At 46.7% G+C, this 26,001-nt stretch overlaps 1 protein-coding gene across 1 annotated transcript in view; it reads left to right on the top strand.

Moving 5' to 3' along the window:
• Nucleotides 1-26,001, top strand: part of KCNH1 (potassium voltage-gated channel subfamily H member 1) — a 255,884-nt gene that overhangs the window by 186,951 nt on the left and 42,932 nt on the right. The window contains exon 10 of the mRNA XM_036343690.1: nucleotides 11,115-11,311. Within this exon, the coding sequence (XP_036199583.1) occupies nucleotides 11,115-11,311 (197 nt within the window). The remainder of the gene's footprint in view (nucleotides 1-11,114; nucleotides 11,312-26,001) is intronic.

Raw genomic sequence — 26,001 nt, 5'->3', positions numbered from 1 at the left:
CCAAAACCTCACAGCTGACAAGGCCCATGAGCCAGCCTCCTGAAGGCCCTCAGACTCCAAATCCTCTGCTGATCCATTTTGCAACACTGCAGTCCTAGTGATAATTTGTGTAGTTTGCTGGTCCATTAAGTTGCCAGATCCTGCTAAACATTGTAGATATATATTTTTATCTTTTACATATGATGTTTCAGGACTCTGAGGCAGGGAGAGATTAAGTTATACCAGAGTTAGAATTGAGATTCAAACTAAGTATCTAGACATAGACAGTGTTTTTTTTTTTAAAAAAAAAATTCCAAACTTTGCTCCTGCTTAACCTTGGAGTGCATGAATATGCAGCCCTCCTCTTGCTCCTCTGGCCCCAGGCGAACTTGCCCTCGTGGTTACATTCTGCTCAGGTTAATAATCGAGGATGATTTCTATTCCTTCTGCATGTGCTGGAGACTGGGATAGAGTCTGGGAGGGGGGTGGAGGCTGAAACAAGTGTTCTGGATTCCTGGTATCCAGCGAACTCTGCAGGCAGAGTTATTCTGTTCCTTGCCTTTCTCATCCACAGAGACGTGAGGTTTGACGTGTATGAGGAACAGGGCACAGGAACGGTACAGCCGTCGATTGAACATTGCTGCAGGGAGATGACATATATGCCTGCCTCCAATAAGTGTCCTTGGTAAAGGGGACTTGCCGTTGGTAATAGCGGCTGGGGTGTCTGCCTGAGAAGAAGAGTAACTAGTGCCTAGTCGGCTCTCCTTTGAATTTGAACTGACATTTTAGTGTGGGGCATCTATCCTCCATCCCCTCACAGATAGCACCATATGGCTTTCCAAGGAATACTAGCTGCCTTATAGACTCATGCTCAGGGCACCCTTACTGATGTGCCACAAACAGCGGCACTCTTAGGAGCTGGGTGTGGACTCCTAGCCATGGAAGCATGAGAGAGCTGCAGAGGAGTGAGGAAGGCAAATGACTGCGTCCAAGACATGTCCCATTTCCCCTCCGCCTGGACTTCTTGGGGGGAAGCACCGGCTTTGGTTTATTGTTGATTTACTTGGTCAATTGACCGCTTCTCCAAAGCCAGCCCTCTGCCTCAGGCCTCCCGAGCACCCTGCCTGCTCCAGTTAGCCATGTGGACGGGGCCTCTGACATAGCTCAGCAGCTATGGGTTCAAAGTGGTTGTTGCCTTCAAGCTGTCCAGACTAGGGAAAAACATCTTCCATGCGTCCCCAGCAGCCAGGAGATTTCAAGAGGCACTTATTCCAAAAAAGGATGATATACGCTCTTGGAGTCACCCTGACCTCTGGGCCAAGACACAGAAGAGATTCCAAGTGATCTGCTCTCTAGAAGCCTAAGTTCTGAGCTCTTGTTCCCTAAACAGGTTTTCAAGCATCAGATGGGTATGAGAGCTCGATCTTTATTGCCACTTCATGCCCGTGAGTTCAATCCAGCCAACATGTCTTAAACAGTGTCATGGGGGTGAGGATGCAGCTGTGGACCGAACATTAGCCCAGCCTTCAAGGAGCTTCAGTGGAGGAGGCCGACGTTATTTAAAAAGCAACGATCACATTGCTTGATAACTGTTATCCTAGAGAGAATGCAGGTGCTTCTAGAGCAGCGGTTCTCAACCTGTGGGTCGCGACCCCTTTGGCGGTCGAACGACCCTTTCACCGGGGTCGCCTAAGACCATCCTGTATATCAGATATTTACATTACGATTCATAACAGTAGCAACATGACAGTTATGAAGTAGCCACGAAAATAATTTCATGGTTGGGTCACAACATGAGGAACTGTATTTAAAGGTCCAGGAGGTTGAGAACCACTGTGCTACAGGCTCATTGGACAAGTAATTACTGAGCAGCTACTGTGTATCCAGTGCTCCAATGAGGAAGGGGGACAGCCGGGTCATCGTTACTTGTCATATAGAGCAGGAGTCTTTAGAAACAAGCCCAGAGCTCATTTATCTCATCTGTTTGGTCTCTAGCCCCTTGTTAGCAGTTCACTCATTTACATTCCGCTAATTTGTTCCCTCCTTTCAGTACTTGCATTCCCCGCTCCATCCTCTGTTTAATTTTAGCACAGACGCCAAGAATGAGGAGAAAGGTCACTGTTCATAGCTGAGCGTGTTTAGCATGAGAGTGTCAGAAAAGCGTGTTTCAAACCTGGACTACACTTCATCATATGAAATGTTTACTGCATCATCAGCTCCTAAACATGTGCACACACAATTATACATAAAACTCAGTGCTTACTTTTTAACTTAATTTTTTTGACTCTGTTACAGATGTCCCCATTCCCCCCCCCCCCCCCCCGCTTTGCCCACCTCTACGCACTCCCTGCTCCCTCCTTCCCTCTGATACAACTGGCATTTTCTGCTGGATTCTATTACCTTCCATTTAAAAAGAAATTGACTGTCATGACCCACTAAATTGCTTTCTTGACCTGATCACAGTCTTCAGTTTAAAAACATGGTCCCACAAACATAGACCATATCTCTCTTGGACTGAAGGCCATGCTGGATCCTGAGAACAGAATATCCTAGATGGTCTCTTAAGATCTCCTTTTCCTCTGATGTTCTCTGCCTTAGTTTTGAGATGACACCCTCCCAAATCTCCTTTTGGAATGCTCTTATAAATCACTTAATGTTTTCTCAATTTTAGTTTCTTGGTTCTTTAAAATAAATGTAAGACTTCAGTATTTGCATCTTTCATGATATTTTAAAACATAATTTTCTTCTAGTTTTTCATAGACATCAGAATAAAAAGACACAGGTACCCATTTTTGCCCCTGGTCAACTAGTACTATTAGCGTTTGCAAGTAACTTGTTATCTATGTGTGTTACTTGGCCACAGTACATGAGTCACAGGCTTTCATCGGGGCTGTGCTTGAATGTGGTCCAGCTCCCTGTGTTTCCAGCTTATAAATGTGGTATTTAAGTGATCTTATTCCACTGTGATTTAGTGTCTCTGTAGTAACTTTTATGGGTTTTACATTTTAATACTTAATTTGTGTTTTAATCATGGATCATTTTGGATCTTTTCTTTGTGTTTTGTTTCATTCTATTGGGCAAGTCTGAGGTCATTTTGGCCAGGCTGCCTTGAGTAACGTAAAGAGCCCTGCCTGGCTGGTGTGCTCAATGGCTGAGCCTCAACCCATGAACTAAGAGGTCACAGTCCAATTCCTGGTCAGGACACATGCCTGGGTTACGGGCTTGATCCCCATTAGGGGGTGTACAGGAGGCAGCCAATCAATGATTCTCTCTCATCATTGATGCTTCTCTCTCTCTTCCTTCTCCCTTCCTCTCTCTGAGAAGTTAATAAAAACATATTTTAAAAATTGTTTAAAGAGTCCTGGACCTGAGCTGGAGATTTCAACTGTAGCCCTGGCCCTGCAGGAGTTACCGCAAGCTGGCTAAGTCTCTAAGACCCCCGGTGGTTATACTAAGCCCATCGCACTGCATCAATCACATGCTTACTCATCTGTCTCTCCTGTGAGCTGAGGACATTTGATTTCGTACCTCTCGTTTGGCCCAGCACATGGAAGGCACTACCGGCTGTTTGCTGAATTGAATTGAGTTCAGTTGGATTTGAAAGGCAGGCTGTGAAAGGCCCCATGGTCTGAGGGTCTGGACTTTATCTTATAGGATGAGGGTCCCAGAGAACATTTTAAACATGAGAGCGATTTGAAGATCTGGTTCCACAAATACAGAGGCATGGGGGTTGGCTAGGAGGCTCAGGTAAGGAATGACGGCGGCCTAAGGAAGGTGGTGGGAGGGAGATGAGGAAGAAGGGCCAGAGTCCAGAGATATCAGAGGAGGGAGAACCTCCAGGATGTGGGAGATGAAGAGAGGGAATAGTCTCTGGCAGAGACTAAATAGGCAATAGAGCCGAAGGAGGAAGAACAGGACGAGGAGGAGGAGGAGGAGGGATAAAGAGGATGGGCTTAGTCTGTTGAGTCTGCAGTGTCTTTTTGGAACAGATCTGGGGATGGCTCTCAAGTACAGGAAACTCTTCTCTACTTGTGGCTGGGCCAGAGCCCAAGGAAGGGGAGCAGTCATGAGGAAGGCTGATGGGAAGATCGTCGGAGTTCACTTTCTACTTACAGTCCTGCCACTACTGAACGAGGATTTACATTCTCCTTCAATGGACATGTAAACGTGTCAATGCTTTTTCCCAGATGGAGTCTTTTTTCCCCCTAATTTGGAAGATATGCTCATTTTTGCTTTAAATAGTTACTTTGGATTCATTGACCTTGCTTGGATATTAATGTAGCATCTATTTATTTAACAACTATCACAGCATAACATGGTGTTAGCCTCTTTGGGGTGGGGGAAGTAATGACAAAAGTCTTGGATGAATGTTCTATCCCATTTGGGGGAGATAAATGCATAATTAATGGCAATAAGTGACACAGGTACCTCTTTCTGTGGACTTCCAGGAGTGAACAGGGAAATGTTCATGGAGGAGGTAGTGGACTGGGCTTGGGGAGACCAGGAGGAGTGTTTGATAGGCTGGTTCTTAAAGTGCGAAGAGCAGCCTGAGCCTCTGGAGTCATTAGAGGCACATTCAGGGGCCAGTGTAAGTAGGGTAGCCTGAGAAGACTTTTCATGTGGGCCGGTGGTTTTCAAATGCTAGTGAGCATGACACTCAGCTGGAAAGCGTGTTCATGGTGCTGGTTCCCAGGCCCTCCCCGTGGGTTCTGATTCTGCAGCTCTAGGCTGGAGCCTTGGGACCCGCAGTGTCACACACCCTCCCTCCCTCGGGTGATTCCACTGAATGTGCATAGAAGACGAAACCTTGAGAACGTTGCCGTAGACAGTCACTACTGGATATTTTTTTTTGTGGAAAGGGCTGAGATGATGACTCAGTGGGAGGTTATAAAGCATGGAAGCAAGCTCTTTATTATTTTAGCCTGACCCATATGAATATGTCAATTTTCAACGATTTCTGACCTGCCAAAATGGTAGGATAAACAACTAGTGATCTATATACAAGGGAAGGAGGGCCCAGCCTAGGGTGGTGGCTCTGTGAAGTTGGAGTCAGGAGTAGGACATAGGAGGTAGGGCGTTCAGATGGGAAGAGTGGTGGGAGCCGAGGCCTGGAGAAGCTGTGCTTTATAACCACAAGTCCAGCACTGGAGCTGGAGCTGAGAGCCCTGAGGGACAGCAGTGGGGCCTGGGGCTGGAGAGGCAGCTCAGGGATAGGCTGTGGACGTTTCTAAATGTCAGCATGAAGAATGAGGCAGTAGGGAGCCACCAACAGTGGTGAGTAAAGCGTGACAGCGTTAGAGTTGTGTTTTGTAACGATTAATGAATTGGAGACCAGGAGGTCAGTAGGTGACTAGGGCTCATGGAGGAGAGGAGAGGTGTTCAGATAGAGGCAGTAGAAACTGAGAGAGGTAGGGTTGCCACATAAAATACAGGACATCTTGTTAAGTTTGGATTTCTCATAAAGAACAAGTACTTTTTAGCTTAAATATTTCCAAACATTGAACGGGACACACTATGCTTAATAGTATTATCCATGTATCTGAAACTCGGCTTTAACTGGGTGTCCTATATGGTTATTTGCTAAATCTGGAAACCTTAGATGGGAGGGGCGGGTGGATGAGATGTGGAAGGAGAGTCTGAAAGGTTGTAAATGATAGGATATGAGGAATAGGTAGCAGGAGGTGAGAGAGGTGATGCTGACCTCGGGGTACTGGTAAGTAGGGAGATGGCGGCAGCGGTAACAGAAAGAGGCCTCCAGAGGAAGAGATGGAGAGAGAGGAAGGTGGTGGCTTGGTTTTGACTTGTTGCATTTAAGATGAGTATCCAGGTGGAGTTTTTTTCAACAGCCACTCAGAAAGGTGGGTCTGGAACCAGGAAAAGAAGCCAGGACTTAAGACAGAGACTTAGGGTTCAGAGGAAGGAATAGGGAAAACAACAACAATAATAAAAAGAGAGGTACAGAGAAAACATGTGAATGTTTTTCTAAATGACCAAGTATTTTAGAACATTTTAAAAGACATGGGAGTGTAGCCCTTCAAAATGTTCACAAGGAACTTTAAATGTTATTAGAAACTCTTACGATAGGTAAGTAAAACACAGTTTGTACATGCAACATGATCTCGGCTATGTGGGGAGACATACTCGTAGATAAAAGCCCACAGACATCTTCATCAACATGTCACCACGGAGGTCTCTGGTGTGGGAGGCTGTAGGAGATTTTCATTTCCTTTTCATGTATTTGTCTGTTTTCAGGTTTTCTTTAAAAGAGCATGTGCTACTTTCAAAATCAGTACATTTCTTTTTTAAAGTAACTCTTGAGGAAGTTGGCATCATTCCAAGTTTCACAGATCCTTTTAAGATTTTAGGATACAATTTGAAAGAATCATATATTTTTAGTCTTAACAGCATTCCTTTTATTTATTGATCCAATAAGAAAATAATGACACTTTTTTTAGTAGGTGTTACCCCCCCCCCCAAAAAAAAAAAAAAAAAAAAAAAAACACAAACAAACACCAATTCTTGAACTGGGGGAGGCTGGCTAGACAATGAAGACAGAATGGCTACCTAACAAAAGTTTAAAAAACTGCAACTGCTTCCTATAAACAGTCATTATTTTAGAGACGGAGAAGCTAAGTCCTTCACAGAGATGCTTCCAAAATTCTTGTAGCTGGAGTGGGTGAGGGGGACACCCCCCACTTCCTGTGCCGCCATCTCCCATGGTGCATTGTTCCACGTACCGAGAGGACCAGCTGAAGTGCCCTATAATAAAATAGGTGTCATAGGTGATTTCATACTCAGCACAAGGGGAGGAAATTGTTTCAGTGTCTCTCAAAACACTCCAACCAAGCATTAATATTCATATAGCTATTCCATCAACCAAAGCAATTATATTAACTCCATACTCCAAGCAAGGAGGTACAGTGTGAATAATCTAGTCATTCGGAAATGCAAAAACATTTGTATCGGGTAATGAATACATTACCTGGTCAAGAGAGGATGGGCGTGGGGATGAAGTTCTCTTTCCTACTTCTGTTTTTGCTTATGCAATTTTAAAAAAATGGGTTTGCAGTCCCTGAAGACACAGTAGTTAGGAGAGTTAGTAGGTCTTTCTAAAGGAAATCCTCATAACTTTAGTGCCCAGATGGAATGAATTGGTTAAATCAAAAATTATGGTAAATCAAGATATAAATTGTATTGGCATGCAAAATGTTTCCAACATAATATTAAGTGGGGGAAAGCAGGATATATAAATATATATGCAGTAACAGTAATTTCAATCACAAAATGCATGTATGAGTAGGAGGAAGATGGAAAGTGTACCATAGTGTTAGCTGATGTTTTCTGGATGGTGGACTTATTTTTCAATTATTTTCTACACTGCACATATATACTTTTATAAACAGAAAGGTAAAAATCAAGTCAATTTTCAATTCTTATCTATAGTGATCTTGAAAAATTAACCCCTGCTTTCAATGGAAGATTTACGGTGTATAACTTAGTGGAGGAACATCTGATTAACTTAATTTTATCTAATTGTGGTTGTGACGAACAGGAGAACTGTCATGATGTTTCCAAACCCTTGCTTTAATGGGTGGCCCCACTCAGGTAGAGGTGCCAGTGCTGTTGGCTCATGCTCAGTACCTTCTCCACAGGAAGGCTGGTGACCCGTATTTGAGTGAGATTTTAATTCCTTTAAGGAGAACATGTATGTCACTGGGTAATTTCTGATATTCGTAATCTTTATTTCTTCTTTTTAAACATGTCTTTAAATTTTCAGCTCAGCATCCGTCTGGATCAGAGTGAATTATGGGAATGTTTCGGAGCAGGTCAGCAAATTCCTTATTGAGTCAGGCTGACAATGCAGCTTCCTACAATGTAGACACCCAGGCTCTTGCATTTGGACTGGAGACCAGGTCTCTCCTTAAACTCGTCCATCCTGAGGCACTCTAAGCCGTTCATATCCTGACTCACCTTACCCATCTTTATTCCCTCAGGCCCATCTTTTCACTGATGTATTGATTTGTTCATTTCATAGCATGCCAGGTGTAGTGCTATGGACTGGAGAGATAACACTGAACCAAACAGGCACACTTGGAGGAGAACGAACAGTCTCACCAGGGAGACAGACAAGTAGATATGCGGTTTTATAACACAGTGCCAAGATTTATGATAGGAGTAAGAACAGGATGCGATGGGAACTTACAAGACAGGTCAGCCAGGAGAAATCAAAGGAGGCTTCCTGACAGAGGTGGTGTCTGAGCTGAGACTTGCATAATGAACTGAATTCCACCAGGTGCAGGAGGGTGGTGGTGGCTGGGGAAGGGGATGAAAGAGAGAGTGTTCCAGGCAGAAGGGACAGTAGCTACAAAGACCTGAAAGCAAAAACGTGACAGAAACACATTTGTGTTTAGAAAGAGCGCCCTGGCTGTTGTGAAGAGAACGGATAGCAAACAGGGAGACCAGCCAGGAGGATGCTGAGAGATGAGAGTGACTTGAACCGACTTAATGGCAGAAACGTAGACAGGCTCAAAAGATAGTTGATAGATAAAGTGATCAGAGCCCAGTCACTTATTGGCTGTGGAGACGAGGGAGGAGTCTGGAATGACTTGGACAACTTTCACTGGGATGAGGAACCCCGGAGTATGAGTTTACCCGGGAGGGAGGCAGGTTCCGTGTGGGTTGACCTAAGTGAATGTGTCCAGTGGGCGATTCTGGTCTCAGAAGAGAGATCTAGGTTCAAGGTATAAACCTGGGGATCATCATGATGCAGGTGGCAAGTGAAGCCAGGAGAGCGGCTGAGCCAAGCCAAGGAGAGAGGGGAGGGAGGGTAAGAAGCAACACAGTCTAGAGCAGAGTCCTGAGGAATGGGCCATGCGGGGGAGGCTGAGGTGGACTTCCAGCAGAGGGGGGACTGGGAGGAAGGGGCATCGCAGAAGATAAGGAGAGGAGAATGGTGTCTTCAAAGGTTATGAACCATATTTCACTGACTAGAAGATGCCACAGATTGTAAGACACACCAATATTTTATAGCCACTGAGAAAGAATGCTGCCAATTAAATGGTGATTCCCCAGTGTATGGGGGTACCTTTTGTTCTTCGGTGATCACGCTAGGGAATGAGAGATGAGTGTGGGTGTAGGGCTTGTCCTTGCTTCTGATTGGCAAGCTGACCTGGGAAGTCATTCCTCCCGGGATGTAACTTGCAAGCAGCCTGCCAGATGCTCTGTATCCTGCCCTTTGACATTTTCCCCAAGTTGCATGGGTCACAAACACATTTCTCATTTGCCAGAACAGTCTTGGGTTTGCTTTGAGTCTGGCAGGTCCTCCAACACCAGATTCTTAAATCTCACTAACATGATCTAGATGAAAAATGCTGCCTTGCCAGGAAGAAGGGTTGCATGATTTTCAATGTGAAATACTTTTTTGTGGTAGGAAACTACCCTCCATTTATTGTTTATGTCAAAATCAGAACTGCACATTATTTCACGAACACAAGGAGAACTGTGCAGAAATGTGTCTAGTGCACTTGTTTCTCAGCCCACACGGTAGAAGTGCTCAGAGAAGCCTGTGCCCAAGGAGTACTTATATACCTAGAATCACACTGTTGGGTATTTAAGAAAAGGTTATGTTCTTCCTGTCCAGCTGCTGGAAAGTCTGATTGCCTTTGTAGCCTGAATTAGGAAAACAGCTGTCCTGTTGATCATACTGCGTCATGGTACCTGGGTTCCAGCTGTGGAGTGTGGCAGGGGTTGTCAGGGTTACCTGTCACCCATGTAGCATTGTTTTGTTCCCTGCATACGCCTCTCTGGCTCCCGGGGGATTCACATTTGTGTTTATCTGTGCTGAAAATGTAGAGGCAAGATAAACAACACTTCAAGCTATTTATAACCAGAGGCTGTGCCAGGAGTGAATTAGGCTTTGTGTTAGACATACGTTAAAATGTTGGTTGCTGGGCTCAGTTGGTTGGAGCGTCATCCCATACACCAAAAAGGTTGCAGGTTCGATTCCTAGTCAGGGCACATACCTGGGTTGCAGGTTTAATTCCTGGTTGGGGCACATACAAGAGGAAAGTGATCAATGTTTCTCTCTCACATTAATGTTTTTCTCTCTCTTCCTTCCTTTCTCTCTAAAAATCAATAAACATATCCTCAGGTGAGGATTAAAAAATGTACATTTGGCCACTGGGAAAGGTAGGAAGAATATCCCCCGGTGTGAAAAGCAAATATTTTTTTACTAAATATGAGATCGTTACTAAAAAAATATTTACTAAATATTTAGAGACTGATAGAAGTTTGACCCAGAACATGGTTAGATGGGATTAGAACTCTGTTGATTTATGAAATACACTGTCATGGAATGCTAAGCATTTAGGGTCCTGGAGATGCCATTTATATAGGGCCTATATTTTTATACTACCAAGAGGGCAGTTGGCAAGGGTGAGGCGCGCGGAAGAGGCATGGGCGAGAGGGTGAGGAATGGCACCGCATACAAACATGAACCTGGGGCAGTGGACAGACCATGGGAAGAGATGGATCCCACTCTTCCCTGACTTCATCCACACAGATCATCCTAAACAGAAGAGACCTTGCCTGTTCTTGGCTCCACTGAAGAGTCCACACCCTCCCCACAATAGCCTAATGTACATCCATAGTTCCCCTTCCTTCCTCAGTTCTATTTGGACTCTGAGTATGGAGAGAACTCCTACTGTGCCAGGTACTGTGTTACATGGAGGAATAAAATGCATGAATTCTCATGCTGGGCAACAGATAATAAGCCAACAAATACATAATGGAATTCCAGATTATGATTGGGTTTTGGAAAAATGGTTGGGGGGGTGGGGTAGGTGTGCTAAAGAATAACAGGGGATTCTCGTAGGATGTTCAGGGGATAACATGTTAGATCCCAGTCATTGATTAAAACTTTGACATGTATTTTGTGGTATTTTAAAGATTCTTAAATTGCATGTTGTTAAGGTTTAAATGAAAATCACTGTTGCCCTTTCTGAGCCCAAGGTGCCAAACAATAAATGGATAGCATTTCTGGGGAGCATTTCTGGGGAGCACGGGGGAACCACCTTGATAGCTGACCCCTCCTGGACCTAGACGACGCCTTCCTCATCACCACTTTCTCTCCTTAGGGAAAGGAGATGTGTTTGGAGATGTGTTCTGGAAGGAAGCCACCCTTGCCCAGTCCTGTGCCAACGTTAGGGCCCTGACCTACTGTGACCTGCACGTGATCAAACGGGACGCCCTGCAGAAAGTGCTGGAGTTCTACACGGCCTTCTCCCACTCCTTCTCCCGGAACCTCATTCTCACCTACAACTTGAGGAAGAGGGTGAGCGGGCAGTTTCAGTTTCCTCTCTACCCGGAGCAGTGCGTGCGCGCTTAGGATGGCCACATGGCCAGGATGGTCCTGCCGTGGTCCCTTTAAGTGGAACCCTTGGTTCTATAGGGGTTCCGTTCACTGCTTGCTCTTTGGAGCTTTTACTATAAAATGGGGGGGAGAGAATGTTATTAGGTTAAAAGATGGGTCAGGTTTGGAGCAGAACAGATTCATTCCTGAGTGTGTCTCTGTGCTTTCTCCCAACAATATCTAGACCTTCTGGCATTTAGGAAAGATGAGTAAATATGAAATTGTTAGTAAAAAAGGAAAAAAAAAAAAAAAAAAGGCTGTATGGGGCCCCTCCATTAATGAAAATGAATTCTCCCTGGTGATGGGGACCCCCTGAGTGGTGTGAGGACATTAGCCAGCTGCCAATAATAATTTTTAAAAGGTACGACAATGATATAGTTGGGTCCAGAAAATAAGAAGAAAATGGTATATGATGGCCTAGAGAATGTTTTACATACAAATGCCAATTTCACTAGTTGAGGAATATTAGTAGTTTGGGGAACCAAAAGGTTTCTCATATGAAGTTGTTTATAGAGCTTATTGCTCCATCTGACTGTGAGGATCAAAAGATTTGTCTTGTACTCTAGGTTTTCATGATTGATTTTCTTGCACTTTAACTCTTTTATTTGAATTGGTACCAATGTAGCTCTGGACCTACTGGAATCATCTCAGAATCTTACCCCCCAAGCTCCGTATCGCTGTTAGCATTGTCGGTATTGCCCCGAGGTTCCAAGTTAGGAGCCCCGACCCCATCCTGATGCTTTTTCTCCCCCTCCCACACCCTGGGTGACCTGCTCATCAGGCCCCATTGGTTCCACCTGGGCTTCCCAACCTGCATCCACACTGTGCTTCCCCCTCTGGGCTCTCCCTGAGCTCTCAGGACACAACGCCCCTATACAGACCCTCCCCACATCCTGGGCGGTGCACGAGGCTCCAAACACCCCTTGCATCTGTCCTCAGTGTGGCGCTTTCTCATGTGGCCACTTCAGTGACCTTAACAACTAATCAGATCCGCCCCTCCCCTCTGTGAAGATGACTCCCTCCCACTCTGACGACAGGATAATGTCTGTACACTTCGGCATGGCTTATAGGGTCTTCACATCTGGCCCAAGCTTAACCTCAAGCCCTAAGCTTAGTCACTCTTCCCACACCCACCTCTGCCACCCTGAACATTCCCACCCTGGGAACTCTGTGCAGCTCTACAGCCACCCACCCCCTGGGCATAGCGCCTCTGAAGGCCGCTTCCTGGGCCTCGGATTCTTTCCTCTCTTTCTGTGTTAGACAAATGCCTGTTAACCCTTCAGATTCTGCTGAAATGTTTGTTTTCGCTCATCAAACCCAGCACATACCAATGAACTAGACAAACATATACAACTGAATGGCACTCAACGCCTGTCTCCAGGAACCTGGATCTCATAGGGAAGATCGCCACAGGGAGCACATGACGCTAAGTACAGGGAGTGCGTCTTTCACAGAAGACTGTGGGAGCATAAAGGGGGAGTACAGCTAAAGGGGCAATTGAGGAGAATGTGTCATGGGGTGATACCTGAGCTGAGTCTTAAAGGATAAGTTTGCCGAGAGAGAGAGAGAGAGAGAGAGAGAGAGAGAGAGAGAGAGAGAGAGCAGGTGTTCCAGTTGGAGGGGCAGTTTGAGCAAAGGCAGAGAAAGGAAACTGCCTTTTGTCTTCCAAGTCCTTTGTAAAAGATTCTGCCTGCCTGTCATTGGGTTGTCCCAACAATAGGCTTCCCAGTATTTTAAATCCCTTGCATTGCCTTGCCTTGCCCTATGAGTGCAGTGCGTCTCTGCTCGGGGACCTGGGAGGGCTTGGTGCCTTGATGTCCCAGGGCCTAACCCAGTGCAGAGAATTACTAAACATTTGGGGATGGCAAGGAGAAAGGGAGGGGATCTCTGGACTTCTACATCATAACATGCGAGCTTGTGGCCAGGTGATTTTTTTGGTTCTGTGATTTGAAAGTGGGTCATGTAAATTCCAGTGGGGAGTGGGCAGGGGTGGAGAAGAGAGCATTCACAGCTCTTCCTTCTTGATCTGCGAACATGGGATGCTCGCTGGTGATACTTTTAGCCAAGTAGCATCTCTTAAAGTCTATTTTCTGATGTATTTCTTCTTTTTATGAAAGCAAGTTGATTATAATCAGCTTTCAGTGTTGCTGGTAATATAGGTTGAAAAATGTTCATTTTGGGTTATTTGGAGGAGTAATCATCTTGGGATAATTGTGGAGCTAATCTGTCTTTAAAAACCAGGAGGACTGACCATGAAAAAGACCACACTTCAGCGGTCAGGTTGTGTTTATAAGTCCAGAATGATTGACAGCTCTGCAGAAGAGAGGGCTCGGGGGCCACAGGTTTGAAGGGCTGTGTGGAGAAGCTTAGGCAGGTCTGTGTGGCCACGAGAATTAAAGGTGCAGGCAGTATAAGAGAGATCTTGGAAAGATCAGAGCTGCCCAATGAATGCAATAGGCAGCTTTGAGTGAAATTGGATTTCTTGTCCTGAAGGTATGCGGGCTTCCCCCAGGGACCCCTCAGAGACATTTCAAGGGGACTTAGGCATCCAATGGAGAGTCAAATTAGTGACCTTCAAATTTCCTTTCACATGCAATTGCCAATGAGTCTGGTATGGATGCAAGAGAATTTTAGTGAGATCCTGTCTATAAGGAGGCAGCCGTTCTTCTTCTTGGAGGAAAGAGGCTTGTCGTTTTGGTATTGCCATTGTAGTCTCTCATTGTGTCCTTCTGAGAATTAATTTCTAGCTACATAGGGCATAAAAGATGAGAACATTACATGCATGAATTATCCTTGTAGCTAATATTTTTCTGGCAAAGTGAAGTGCATTCTTGTGGTTGTTTCTATCTTGGCAAAATCGAGTGTGTTATTTGCAAAGATTCCTAAGAACACGGTGCCTCTGACATCTGCTTGGGGGATTGTTTGATCTTGCAGGCCTCTTCCAGGGCACAGCAGCAGTTCCGCGCTGGAAGGTGCCTCGAGGCCATCTACTCTCACCTGCATTTCCCTGCCACCCTCTTTCACAAATACCACAGCGGGGTTAATAATGAACAAGAAATGGCTCGTTGACCAGGCTTCTTCCTGCTTCTCACAGCTCACGGCCTGCTCTGGCCTCTGTATCTAAGCCTCATCCTTATATTCCTAAACCCACGTGTGTGAAACCCAGCTCTCAGCTCAGCTCCTGGGACCCAACTCCGGAAGGGCACTGTCACCTGACTCTACTTCCCCAAAAGACAACTGAGGTTATTCCAGTAGGCAGGGATGAAGGGGGCAGAGCCCGAGACCAACCCAGCATTTTGACCTCTGGTTTTCCTTGCCTGTGGGCACTGAGCCAGAGGAGACCCGAGTCTGCATCCTGCCTCTGCCATTCAGTCCTCCTGTGGGTTCCAAATGCTTGCTCATCTGCGAAATGGGGGTGATGAAAGTTCCACCTTGTAGGGTAACTGTGAGGGTTGAGTCAGATAATACCTGCAAAGCTTTTACACACAGGGTCCGCTTATTATGATTTTGTTTTGTTTGCTTGACACTCTGCTCCACTCGACTCTTTATTATCCAGAGCCTTTTTGGAAAATAAAAAAAGGCAGTTCCTCTGACTTTGTTTATGCAGGTGCTCGCTCTGCCGAATGTTCTGTGGGTGAGTTTTATTCCAGGGTTCTCTGCCCCTCTTGCAGCAAAGGAGGGACCAGCTGACCTGGAAAGTGGATGCCGTGCTGGCCTCGCTGTCATTTAAGCTCCTGCCAGTGCGGAGGTCAGCCCTCACACACCGTTGGCCATTCCATTCACGGGGAGGACAGTGAGGCTGGTCTGACATCTCAGGTCAGTCACCAGGGAGTCAGGGTTTTGCCAAGAGGAAAGCACAGCGTCTTCTTTCTTCTGAGGGAGGTGGTATGTAGTTGTCCATGAAAATTGAGGGAAGTGGAGCCCCCCTCATCCCCGACCCAGGCTCTCCTGGCATTTTCCTCCAGGCCCCGGGTCATCTTCTAACTACAGCCAGAGCTTTGCACACTATTAATAGCAACACCCTTACCAACTCCAGATACCGGGCAAGCTACGTCACAATGTCAGTATGTGCTTTATGTCAGCTTATTAAAGCCTCAGAACAGCCTCTCAAGAGTACAGGAGCAGCCCCGTTTTTCAATTGAATAAACTAGGACCCTGTGGAGGAGAGAATCACTCTTCAAGGTCACCCAGCTGATAAGTGGCAGGTTTCAAACCCCTGCTCATACCCCTCCTGCTAACAGCGTCACCTCCCGGGGTCGCCCTCCGTCAAGTATGGCTCTCAGCTTTTCCCACAGGGCAGTCTTTGGCTTCTGCTTTCTCCCTGTCTGTTGATTTTCCAGGGCTGTCTCCAGAGCATCTCCAGTGTCCATCTCTACCCTCAAGCACACCCAGCAACTTGCACAATGAAATCACAGTAATATCCCAGGTTGGCAGACATAAGACATTTCCCCTCATAAGGACACACTGCTGGGTATGCTGAGGAGGCATGGCACACTTCACTTTGGTTAGGCAGCAGGCCAACCTGGCCATGACATTAGTAACTTACTGGGAAGACCACCAGCTTTGGTCCTGGTTTGACTACTGACTAGTTGTGCGCCTTTAGGCGAGTTACTGAACTATTCTAAACCTCTGTGGCAAGGGTCTTATAAAAGTTCCTCCTTATTAGGTGTATTGAAAAGATTACATATTTCAAAACAGCAGACATTAAAAGTGGCATATAGCCCAGCCAGCGTGGCTCAGTAGTTGAGCATCGACCTATAAACCAGGAGGTCATGGTTCGATTCCAGGTCATGGCACATGCCCGGATTGCGGGTGGGATCCCCAGTAGGGGGCATGCAGGAGGCAGCCAATCAATGATTCTGTCTCATCATTGATGCTTCTCTCTCTCTCTCTCTCTCCCCCCCCCTTCTCCCTTCCTCTCTGAAATCAATTAAAATATATTTTAAAAATAATAATTAAAAAATAAATAAATGTGGCATATACCTGTAGGAACCACTCAGCACATGCACATTTGTCTCCTCCTACTGCCTGTCCCCTCTCCCGCCTTCAGCCTCCTCCACCCTTGCAGGTCTGAGTTCATGCTTTGCTCCCCTGTGCTTATAACCAGATCCTTCCTTTAATCGGTGTTTCACTTGGGCCCTACTTTCCCTTCAACATTGGGTGAAAGGTCATGCCCGGATGCTAGCTGAGGGGATTGGGTCCTCCAGCTCATCCATAGGACTTGGCGGAAATGTACCACAACTCAATGGCGTAGCACAGACATGTGGGTAGGTAATTCACAGCAGTCAGTGCACCAGATAATTGGCACGCAGGTAATTGGGAGGGTGGGTCTCATTCTGTGCGTGGGCCTTTAATTTTAAAGCTAATATTATTGTGTATTTGAGTGTGTTTTTGCCAGTGTTTGCTTATGTTAATTTGTCCCAGGATGGATTTTTCTTAGCTTGCTAAGGCCCCAACCTGGTGAGTATGGGAGGGAGCTGGGACTGTAGTTACTGGTGCTTTCAAAGCAGGGGCCTCCTAAATGCCTGTTTTCCGAAACTGAGGTTGCCATAGTGAACAGTCCTGAATGCTGTATGTATATTTCTAGCTCACTTTAACCAAAGGGAATTTTATTCTAAAGAAGAGGTCAAATCATGGAGGCTCGGAGAGAGCGCTGCTCATACATGGCATTGGGAAGCCTTCAGTTTTCTCCCTGAACACATTCTAGCGGGAGGTTGTTAAGATGGAGAGACCGCAAAGTCAGGTGCTCAGAAATGCATCTCCTTGCCTGTTGAATCATCACAGCCTGTTTTTTAAATGATCTCTACAGAGCCCATATTTTCCTTGTCATCCTCCATCGTGAGGGCTTCTGTGGAATTAAAGTCATCTATTAGACTGTCAAGCCATAAAGATAATAAAATCAGGGTATTGGAACAGGAGTGGGGAAGGGAACAGATGATGTGAGTGATAAGATCATAATTCTTTCAGGACAACAAAATGTAAATCAAAGCCAAGCCCCTTTTTCCTGGAGGATCAGGGAGTGATGTTCAGGACCTATGAGACCTTCCACGGAACCTCTGAGATCCTCCCTCTACTCACCTCCCAAACCTAGCAGTAGGGAGAGGTGGGTAAAATGTGGACTGTAGAGTCGGAACACTTGGGTTCCAAGCCAGGATGTCCTTAGTGACCTTGGGCTGGTTAGCAACCCCAATTCATTCATTAATAAAACATGGCGGTGATATATCTCGGAAGGGTGCTTTGACGTAGCAAGTTCTCAATGTATGTGTTGCTGTCATTATTGTTTTTGATGAGCTTAGCTTTTCTGGAAATGCGGAGACCCCATACGGTGATAAAAGTTTTAAAAGGAGAGTAGGGCCTGAACTTTAAAACCTCGAAACCTTTCAGACAGATTATTACAAGATCTGTGCCTAGACCTCAAGGAGCACCGGACAACCATGTGGTTCACTGATGGGGTTTGCTAGAGAACAGTGCTATTGGGCTCATCACGGATCTGATTTCCTCCAATGGGCAGAAGGGATGGTAGATTCCTACCTGGATGCCTAGGGGAGGAAGCTGTAACTTATCTTATCACTTAGCGATCTTAATGTATTGTTACGTAGTGTGTTTATCACAAGTTACAAAAGATCTGGCCTAGTTTAGAGGACCAGGAGGCCAATGCAGTCGTTTGGGGAGTAATGTACCTTCCTAATATTTTCTTAGAAGTGCGTGTTTGACTCCTAATAAGTAGGGTAATGCTAATGAATCCCAGATCCTGGGTTCAGTGCCCCCTGAGCAAGTTGGTTTTTTTGTTGTTAATCCTCACCTGAGGATATTTTTTCCCATTGATTTTTAGGGAGAGTGGAAGGGAGGGAGTGAGGGAGTGAGAGAGAGAGGAACTTCGATGTGAGAGAGACACATCCATTGGTTGCCTCCCTCATGCGCCAGGAATTAAACCTGCAAATGCGACCCTTTGGTACATGGGCCAACGCTCTAACCACTGAGCCATGCCAATCAGGGCCAACTTTGGCTTTTTGATGTTTCAGGTGGTTAGGCCAGTGTTTCTCACATTTATTTGGCCCCTGAACCCTTTCTTGAGTTATATTGATAAGTATCTATTATCTATTGTAATATACCCATCAACATTCATCAGAGCCAGTTTAGGAAACAGCGTCTCTGCTCTTTAATGTCTCCTCTGGCTCAAATGGTCCGTGACCTGTAGAATGGACGGGTCTTGTCTGTAGAACATCAAGAAGGCAAAGCTACACCAGCAGTGGGAATCTCGCTTATTGGGTTCCCAGTAACATCCCACAGAGATTACTGGCCAAGCTCCCTGCTGTCTGCACCTCCTCCTGAACTCAGCTGCCCCCGCCTGCCCCCAAGTGCCCAGCAGCGCATCCACTTGCTAGTGAGCAGCAGGACTCAGGTTATCCAAAAGCCTTTGGGCCTCATTTTGGCGGCACGTGTGCTCACGTAAGGCTTGGGAGCCTGTTTTCTCCCTGGCTTCCAAGTCCCTCCTTGCAAGGTGCTTCCTCTTTCTTCTATTGACTCGGTCACATTTTGTGTCCCTGCCTCCGCTGCCATGTTCCTGTGCTCCCGTGTTCCCGTTTAAGCACGTCCTCCGCTCTTCAGATGTTGCTGGTTGGTTCTGAGCATGTCTTTGTAAATGCCGCCAGTGAGTCATGGAGGTTTTCATTCTAACCCCGGTGCTTTTAGTAAGTGGAGGATCGGGAGTTGAACCCTGGCTGCCTGTCATAATAATAACTACCTTCTAAATGCTAGATTAATGCCCTGCCAGGTGACACACTTGGTTGGAGTGTCGTCTCATACGCCAAAAGGTGGCAGGTTCAGTTCGTGGTCAGGGTAGATACCTAGGTCGTGGGTTCAAGCTCTGGTTGGGTGCATACAGGAGGCAACCTATCAATGTTTCTCTCTCTCCCCCCACCTTTCCTCTCTAAGTAAATCAATAAGAAAAAACAACAATATATCACCTGGCTGGCATGGCTCAGTGGTTGAGTGTTGACCTATGAACCAGGAGATCACAGTACGATTCCCGGTCAGGTCACATGCCTGGGTTGCAGGCACGATCCCCAGTGTGGGGTGTGCAGGGGGCAGCCAATCAGTGATTCTCATAATGGATGTTTCTATCTATCTCTCCCCCTCTCCCTTCCCCTCTGAAATCAATAAAAATATATTTTTAAAAACCACACATATCATGTGAGGATTAAAAATAAGTAAAATAAAAGTTTAGATTAATGGAAGCAAATGCTAGTTCAACCCCTCCAAGGGGGCTTTGAGCATGTGCATCTGAAGCTCACACACAAAATCTATCCCAGTCCAGATGTCCGTGCAGACCATTTCTGATGTAATGTGTGCCACGGGTCCACCCAATTTTGGTGCTTCTCACTGCAAACTTTGTTGCTTGTGATTTACTTGTTACTAGTGTCACTTACTGCTGTTGTTCTGCCTGTACTTAACTTAGGCGTTGAGAGTGGAATTCTGAATCCGTAAAGGAGCCCTGTCTCCATATAGCCTCTCTTTAATCTCTCTCCTGTAGGTGAGGTCCTGTCTATTGATCCATAGCACTGGTCACCTTCTCTTTGTAGCTGTCATTATACTTCCCATTCACTGTTCACTGTGTGTCTCTTTTGCTGCCTAGAAGCTCCACATGGGCTGGGTCCTGTCCTGATTGGTTTTCCTAGAGCTTGGTACAAAGTAAACATGTAATAATTGAATGGTTGATGAATGGATGGATGGATGGATGAATGAATGGATGGATGGATGAATGAATGAATGAATGAATGAATGAATGAATGAATGAATGAACAGACCAGCCAACCAACCAACAAATGAACATACAAGTCCACCTACCAATATTGGGCATGTCCCTCCCTCTTGCATTGCTATAGATTTTAAAGCCTTGACTGTAAGATGGTATCTGTAGTGATCCCTCTTCTTCTTTCTCCCTCTGAAGCTTTGCCTTGTGTCCCATACTCATCTTCCCCCTTTTCTTTCCCCAGGCCCTGGCATAGATGTCTCTCTGCCTCTGTAGGTACCCCCGATGCTCTCAGGGAACCAGAGTGAGCTTTATGTCTCTTCCAACCTCATTCGCACTGTCGCTGGCAATGGTATAGGGACCCAGCGGCTCCTCAAACCTGTCCCTTGCCAGACTTTTATATCCCCCAGGCTGTCCCAGGCTGCCCACAGTAGCAGGAGCTGGCATATGTTTCATGACATTTCAGTTTTAGGAAGGCCCTGGCTCCAGGCGGCGTGCAGAAGGCGGTGCCTCTCCCCTGGAGACCTAGCAGGGATCCTGTGTTCTGCCGCGGTTCCCAGCACGCTTCCTGCAGATACTTGCAACAGACATGAAGGCACCTTCTGGTTCGTGGGCATGACTGTTTATTAGAGGCTACTTGTTGGTGTTGTAGCACCTAGGACCCAGCACATCCCAGGCTGGTGCCCGTCACACACTGGGCGCTTCTTGCTGGGGAGGGTGATGGCGCATCCTGACCTGTGGGCCCTCAGTGACCATCGGGATGAATAGTGAAGTAAGCGCGGTCCCAGGGACCCTCAGCAGCGAGAGGGCATCCCCAGGCCTGGGGCAAATCCTGTGGCAGAGGCAGGGGTGGGAGAATAACATGGAAAAAGAAGAGATCACCTGCCTTCTGGGCAAAGAAGAGCTAGGAAATGGCATAGAATACTAAAAACCAATGGTGACAGATGTTAACCAGATATATTGCGGTGACATTTTAGCAATATATACAAATACTCAAGTATTATTTTGAACACCTGAAACTAATAGAATGTCATAGGTCAATTATATCTCAATTTTAAAAATAACCTGCCCTAGCCAGTTTGGCTCAGTGGATAGAGCGTCGGCCTGTGGACCGAAGGGTCCCAGGTTCGATTCCGGTCAAGAGCACCTGCCTGGGTTGTGGGTTCGGTCCAACATACAGGAGGCAACCAATCAATGATTCCCTCTCATCATTGATGTTTCTAACTCTCTCTTCCTCTCTGAAATCAATAAACATATATTTTAAAACAATTATTTAAAAAGAACCTGAAAATCCTGGCAAGGAAAAGTGGATCCCAGAGGATCGGAAGCTCGCAGCAGGCCACACAGTGAACCCGCAGTCTTTCCTTCCCCAAGCCCCTCACTCAAGCACTGGAGAAACGCTCCCATAGGAATTTCATTTAACCTGATTTCGTAAAAGAAATGATGATTGAAGACTCGAGAGGTGTGGAGGGTGCTGCTTTTCTCGGACACCGTCTCTAGTTGGTTTCACTTGGCTCTGAGTGGAAGCCATTTCTCTTCCGGCCTCGAGCAGGGAGGATCTGGGGAAAGAATTGGTGAAGAATTAGAAAGGCTCCCGTAACTGCGCTTTCAGGAGGATGAGTGGATTTAGCAACTATTATTTATCAAAGAACAGTGTCTGCTCTGCACAGCCGGACTTCTTGCCCAGAGGGCAGATGCCTTTTGCTAACCCCAAACTGTGATCCGGCTGGAAGAGAAAGCCAGGGAAGGGCTTGCATGCTGAGGCCAGTCCTCCCCTCCAGGCCAGCGGGGCCCAGAGCAGAGTGGCTTAAGTTCGCTATTGTGCTGCCTATTGAGGCCGAGGGGAGGCTGCCAGGATGCTCATCCTGGGCTTGGTGTTTAAGCACTTCCTAATCCCACTCTGACATTGCTCTCACGTTGGAACCTGAACGGGATGCTTGCAGCTGGAGGCTCGAGGACTAGCTGGAGGCAGCTCCGCATGACCTGTGGTCCGGAGCGGCAGGACTCCTTGGAATCTGTAACCAGTCGTTTCAAGCAGCCCCAGCTCACCTGGAGCAGGGCTGCTTCCCACCCCCACGCATGGCCTCCTTCCCTCTCTCCTCCTCTGCTCTGTGTGTGTGCTCAGGGTCTCAGAGGGGCCGGGGCACCAGCAGCTGCCCTTTATCGCTGCCCGGGCGTGGCTACCGTCCCTTCTGCAGGGCCAGGCACTGTTTGCACATTTGTTTGCGTGCAGGCCCCTCTCACACCCAGGGCTGGATGTTTGCAGGTTTCTCTGTGCGTGGACTCGTCTGTCTGCTAGTAGTGTTGCTGCTGCTGCTGCTGCTGCTGCTGGTGTGTGTGTGTGTACATTTTCTTCTGTTGGTGATTAGTCTTAAGGAAGACTGCACACTCCCTCCAAATGCTCCGGGGAGAACCCTTCCTTGTCTCTTTTAGCTTCTGGTGGCTCCTGGCGAACCTTGGCTTATGGAAGCATAGCTACTCTTTGCCTCTATATGCTGGTGGGCTCAGCCCCTCTGTGTGTCAAATCCCCCTCCTTTCTCTTCCAAAGACACCAGATTCAGCCCTGGCTGGTTTGGTTCAGTGAATAGAGCGTCGGCTTATGGACTGAAAGGTCCCAGGTTTGATTCCCGTCAAGGGCATATGCCTGGGTTGTGGGTTCGATCCTCAGTAGGGGACGTACAGGAGGCAGCCGATCAATGATTCTCTCTCATCATTAATGTTTCTATCTCTTTCTCCCTCTCCCTTCCTCTCTTTCTAAAAATCAAATAAAAATAAAATAAGACACCAGATTCAGGGCCCCCCAGAAATCCAGGATGATCACATCTTGAGATTTTGAAACAATTACAGCTGTCAAGACCCTAGTTCGGCCGTGGGCAAACTACGGCCCGTGGGCCGGATCCGGCCTGTTTGAAATGAATAAAACTAAAAAAAAAAAAAAGACCGTACCCTTTTATGTAATGATGTTTACTTTGAATTTATATTAGTTCACACAAACACTCCATCCATGCTTTTGTTCCGGCCCTCCGGTCCAGTTTAAGAACCCATTGTGGCCCTGGAGTCAAAAAGTTTGCCCACCCCTGCCCTAGTTCCAAATAAGGTTGTGTTCACAGGTGCTGGGATTTAGGACGTGGACAGATCATTTGGGGGGATGCAGTTTAACTCACCTTTCCCCTCTCCTTCCTTCGCTTTTTCCTCTTTCTACTCTTCTGTCGCCTCCCCCTTCACCACCCCTGCCTCCTCCTCCTTGAGTGCCGGCCCTGCACAGGAATTCTTTTGTTTCTTAAGAAATATACGTGAGTTGTGCTTCTTTTCCTGCCTGGGTCTTGGAATTAGGTCTAAGTGGTTAATCTTTGGAGCTCAGGGTGATTTATCACTTTCCTTTGCTTTCTCACGAGTAGTGTCTTCTTGAACCCAGTGGAACTCGCTGTTTGACAGTCACAAAGCACAGGAAGCACAGGGACCTCAGAAAAGAGCTTTGTGAGACATTAGAGAGAACGTCCTGCTGACAGAGGATGTGAGGCACAATAGCAGCACCTGAGAGGGTGTGGACTCCCCTTCACACGGACGGTTAGGAACAACCCCTAGTTGATCTCCTAGCTCTGATCCTGTCATTTTCTTGTTCTCAGACCTTTGATGGTTCCTACAGCCTCAGAGTAAAGTCCCGACCCAGGGATCTCGGGTGAACTTGTACTTCCAGCTCAGAGCACGGTGCTCCTTTGTGCGTGGTCTGATGCCCAGCACCGCTCTCTGACGGTTACAGAACATGCTCCGCACTTACTGCCACGTGTGTCCTCCCTGGGAATGTCCGTCACCCACGTTACCACCTCCCATCACAACCCAAGCCAGCCTTCCAAACCCAGCTCAGATTCAGCCTCCTGCTCCCTCCCCCAGCGGCATTCAGCTAGATTCTAGCTGCTAGAACCTCTCTCTTCTCTTATTTGTCTTTCCATGTATTATGTATGCCCTACAGAAGAGGTATCACCCATGGTTCTTTACATAATTAGGCACATAACTAATGTTTCCTTGGATTTGGGGGCCTCATTCATATTTTTATTCCCTGCAGATCTTCTAGGAATGCCTGGCATTGAGTAAACAATTATTTAAGCTACTAGAATTACAACTAAATTGCCACTCACTCTGCTTTTGTGGCTCAAGCCCAAAGCTGGCAGGTGTGAATCCCAGCCCCGTGTTCTCTGTCACCTCTCTCTAGCACAGTGATGGCGAACCTTTTGAGCTCGGCGTGTCAGCATTTTGAAAAACCCTAACTTAACTCTGGTGCCGTGTCACATATAGAAATTTTTTGATATTTGCAACCATAATAAAACAAAGACATATTTTTGATATTTTATATATTTCAATGCCATTTAACAAAGAAAAATCAACCAAAAAAAATGTGTTCGCGTGTCACCTCTGACACGTGTGTCATAGGTTCGCCATCACTGCTCTAGCAGGCGCCTCAGGCCCTGGGGCCTGCTCCCTCCCCCAGGTGACAAGCTATCCCAGCCTGCCTGGCACCGCCCTGGTTTCAGCATTTAAAGCACCACATCCTGAGAAACTCCTCAGTGCTGGGCACACAGGTCACCCTGTCCCGCACTCACCCTCTCCTGGCTCTTGCTGAAAGTCTCTAAGGACTGAATTGTACGTCAGGCTCCACCTTTCTCTGGTTACTTGTCACACGGCTGCTAAAATGCTCTTCACCTCCCGGTGGCATCTGGCCCCAGCCCTCCGAAGGCTTTCCCCATAAAAGTGATTCCCGAACTGTCTAGCTAGCAGCTGTCCAGCCTCTGGCCTGCTCTCACCTCTGCCCCACCTCAGCCCAAACTAACCTGATCCCTGTAGCTGCCAATCCCAGGCCACCTCTCCTCCTCTTTCCCCTCCCAATTCCCTGTCTTTACCAAATCACAGAGGGCCTGGGAGGGTTGGATTGCAGACCAAACCCTCTCCTCTGTGGAACCACAACTCAGAGATGCTTCTTCCATAAGCTCCCACAGGAAAAGCCTTCCTACCGGCTCATCACCACTCCATCCTTCTGCCCCTGGGAGCCCCTGAGTGACTGAATGGAACATGGAGAAGTAGCTGGTGCCCTGGACTAGTTATTGAGACCCGGGTTCTACCCCAAATTTGCCATTAGGACAACTTCTCAATCTTGGGGTTTTGTTTGGGTTTTTTTTGCTTTTGTTTTTTGCTGATTGTAAAATGAGAAAGTTAGGTGAGCTCTAAAGTTTTTACCAGCCTTACCAAGCTTGGATTCTAAGGGCTTCTGCCCACCCTGTTTGCCCTGGAGAGCACACGATGCAAATGCTTTAAGAAAGACAGCATTGAGCTCTGGCTGGATAGTGCAAGTGGTTAGAGAGAGCCTCGTTCTGATACATCAAGGTTGCAGGTTCGATTCCCGGTCAGGGCACATACAAGAAGCGACCAATGAATGCTTTTTGGAACAACAAAACAATCTCTCTCTCTCTCTCTCTCTCTCTCTCTCTCTCTCTCTCTCTCTCTCTCTCTCTCTCCAATAATTAAAAACAAACAAAAATACAGCATTGAGAAGAGGCCTCTGAAATCTTGGCTCATCCTCGCCACCTGTCCCTACTTGATTGTAATTCCCATCTTTATCCTTTGATTCCCCATAAGCCCATCCTGGCCCAGCTGTGAATGGGACCAAAAAAAAAAGCCACTACCTACAGCTTAAGAGATTTAAAAATGCAATTAGAAGAACACCATTCCTTTCCTATGACTTGGCTTACAAAACAAGATTCCGAAGGAGAGGTTAACTTCCGAGCCTTGTTCCTGGCTGAGTTTCCACCAGACCCAAAGCCATGTCTGATTTCCCCTCAGCTGCCAGATGAACTTGTCAGGACCCACT

The sequence above is a fragment of the Myotis myotis genome, unplaced genomic scaffold (assembly GCF_014108235.1).
Source record: "Myotis myotis isolate mMyoMyo1 unplaced genomic scaffold, mMyoMyo1.p scaffold_m19_p_18, whole genome shotgun sequence".
Taxonomy (NCBI): Eukaryota; Metazoa; Chordata; class Mammalia; order Chiroptera; family Vespertilionidae; genus Myotis; species Myotis myotis.
The sequence above is the reverse complement of the archived record's forward strand: the minus strand, read 5'-3'. Positions and strand labels throughout refer to the sequence as shown.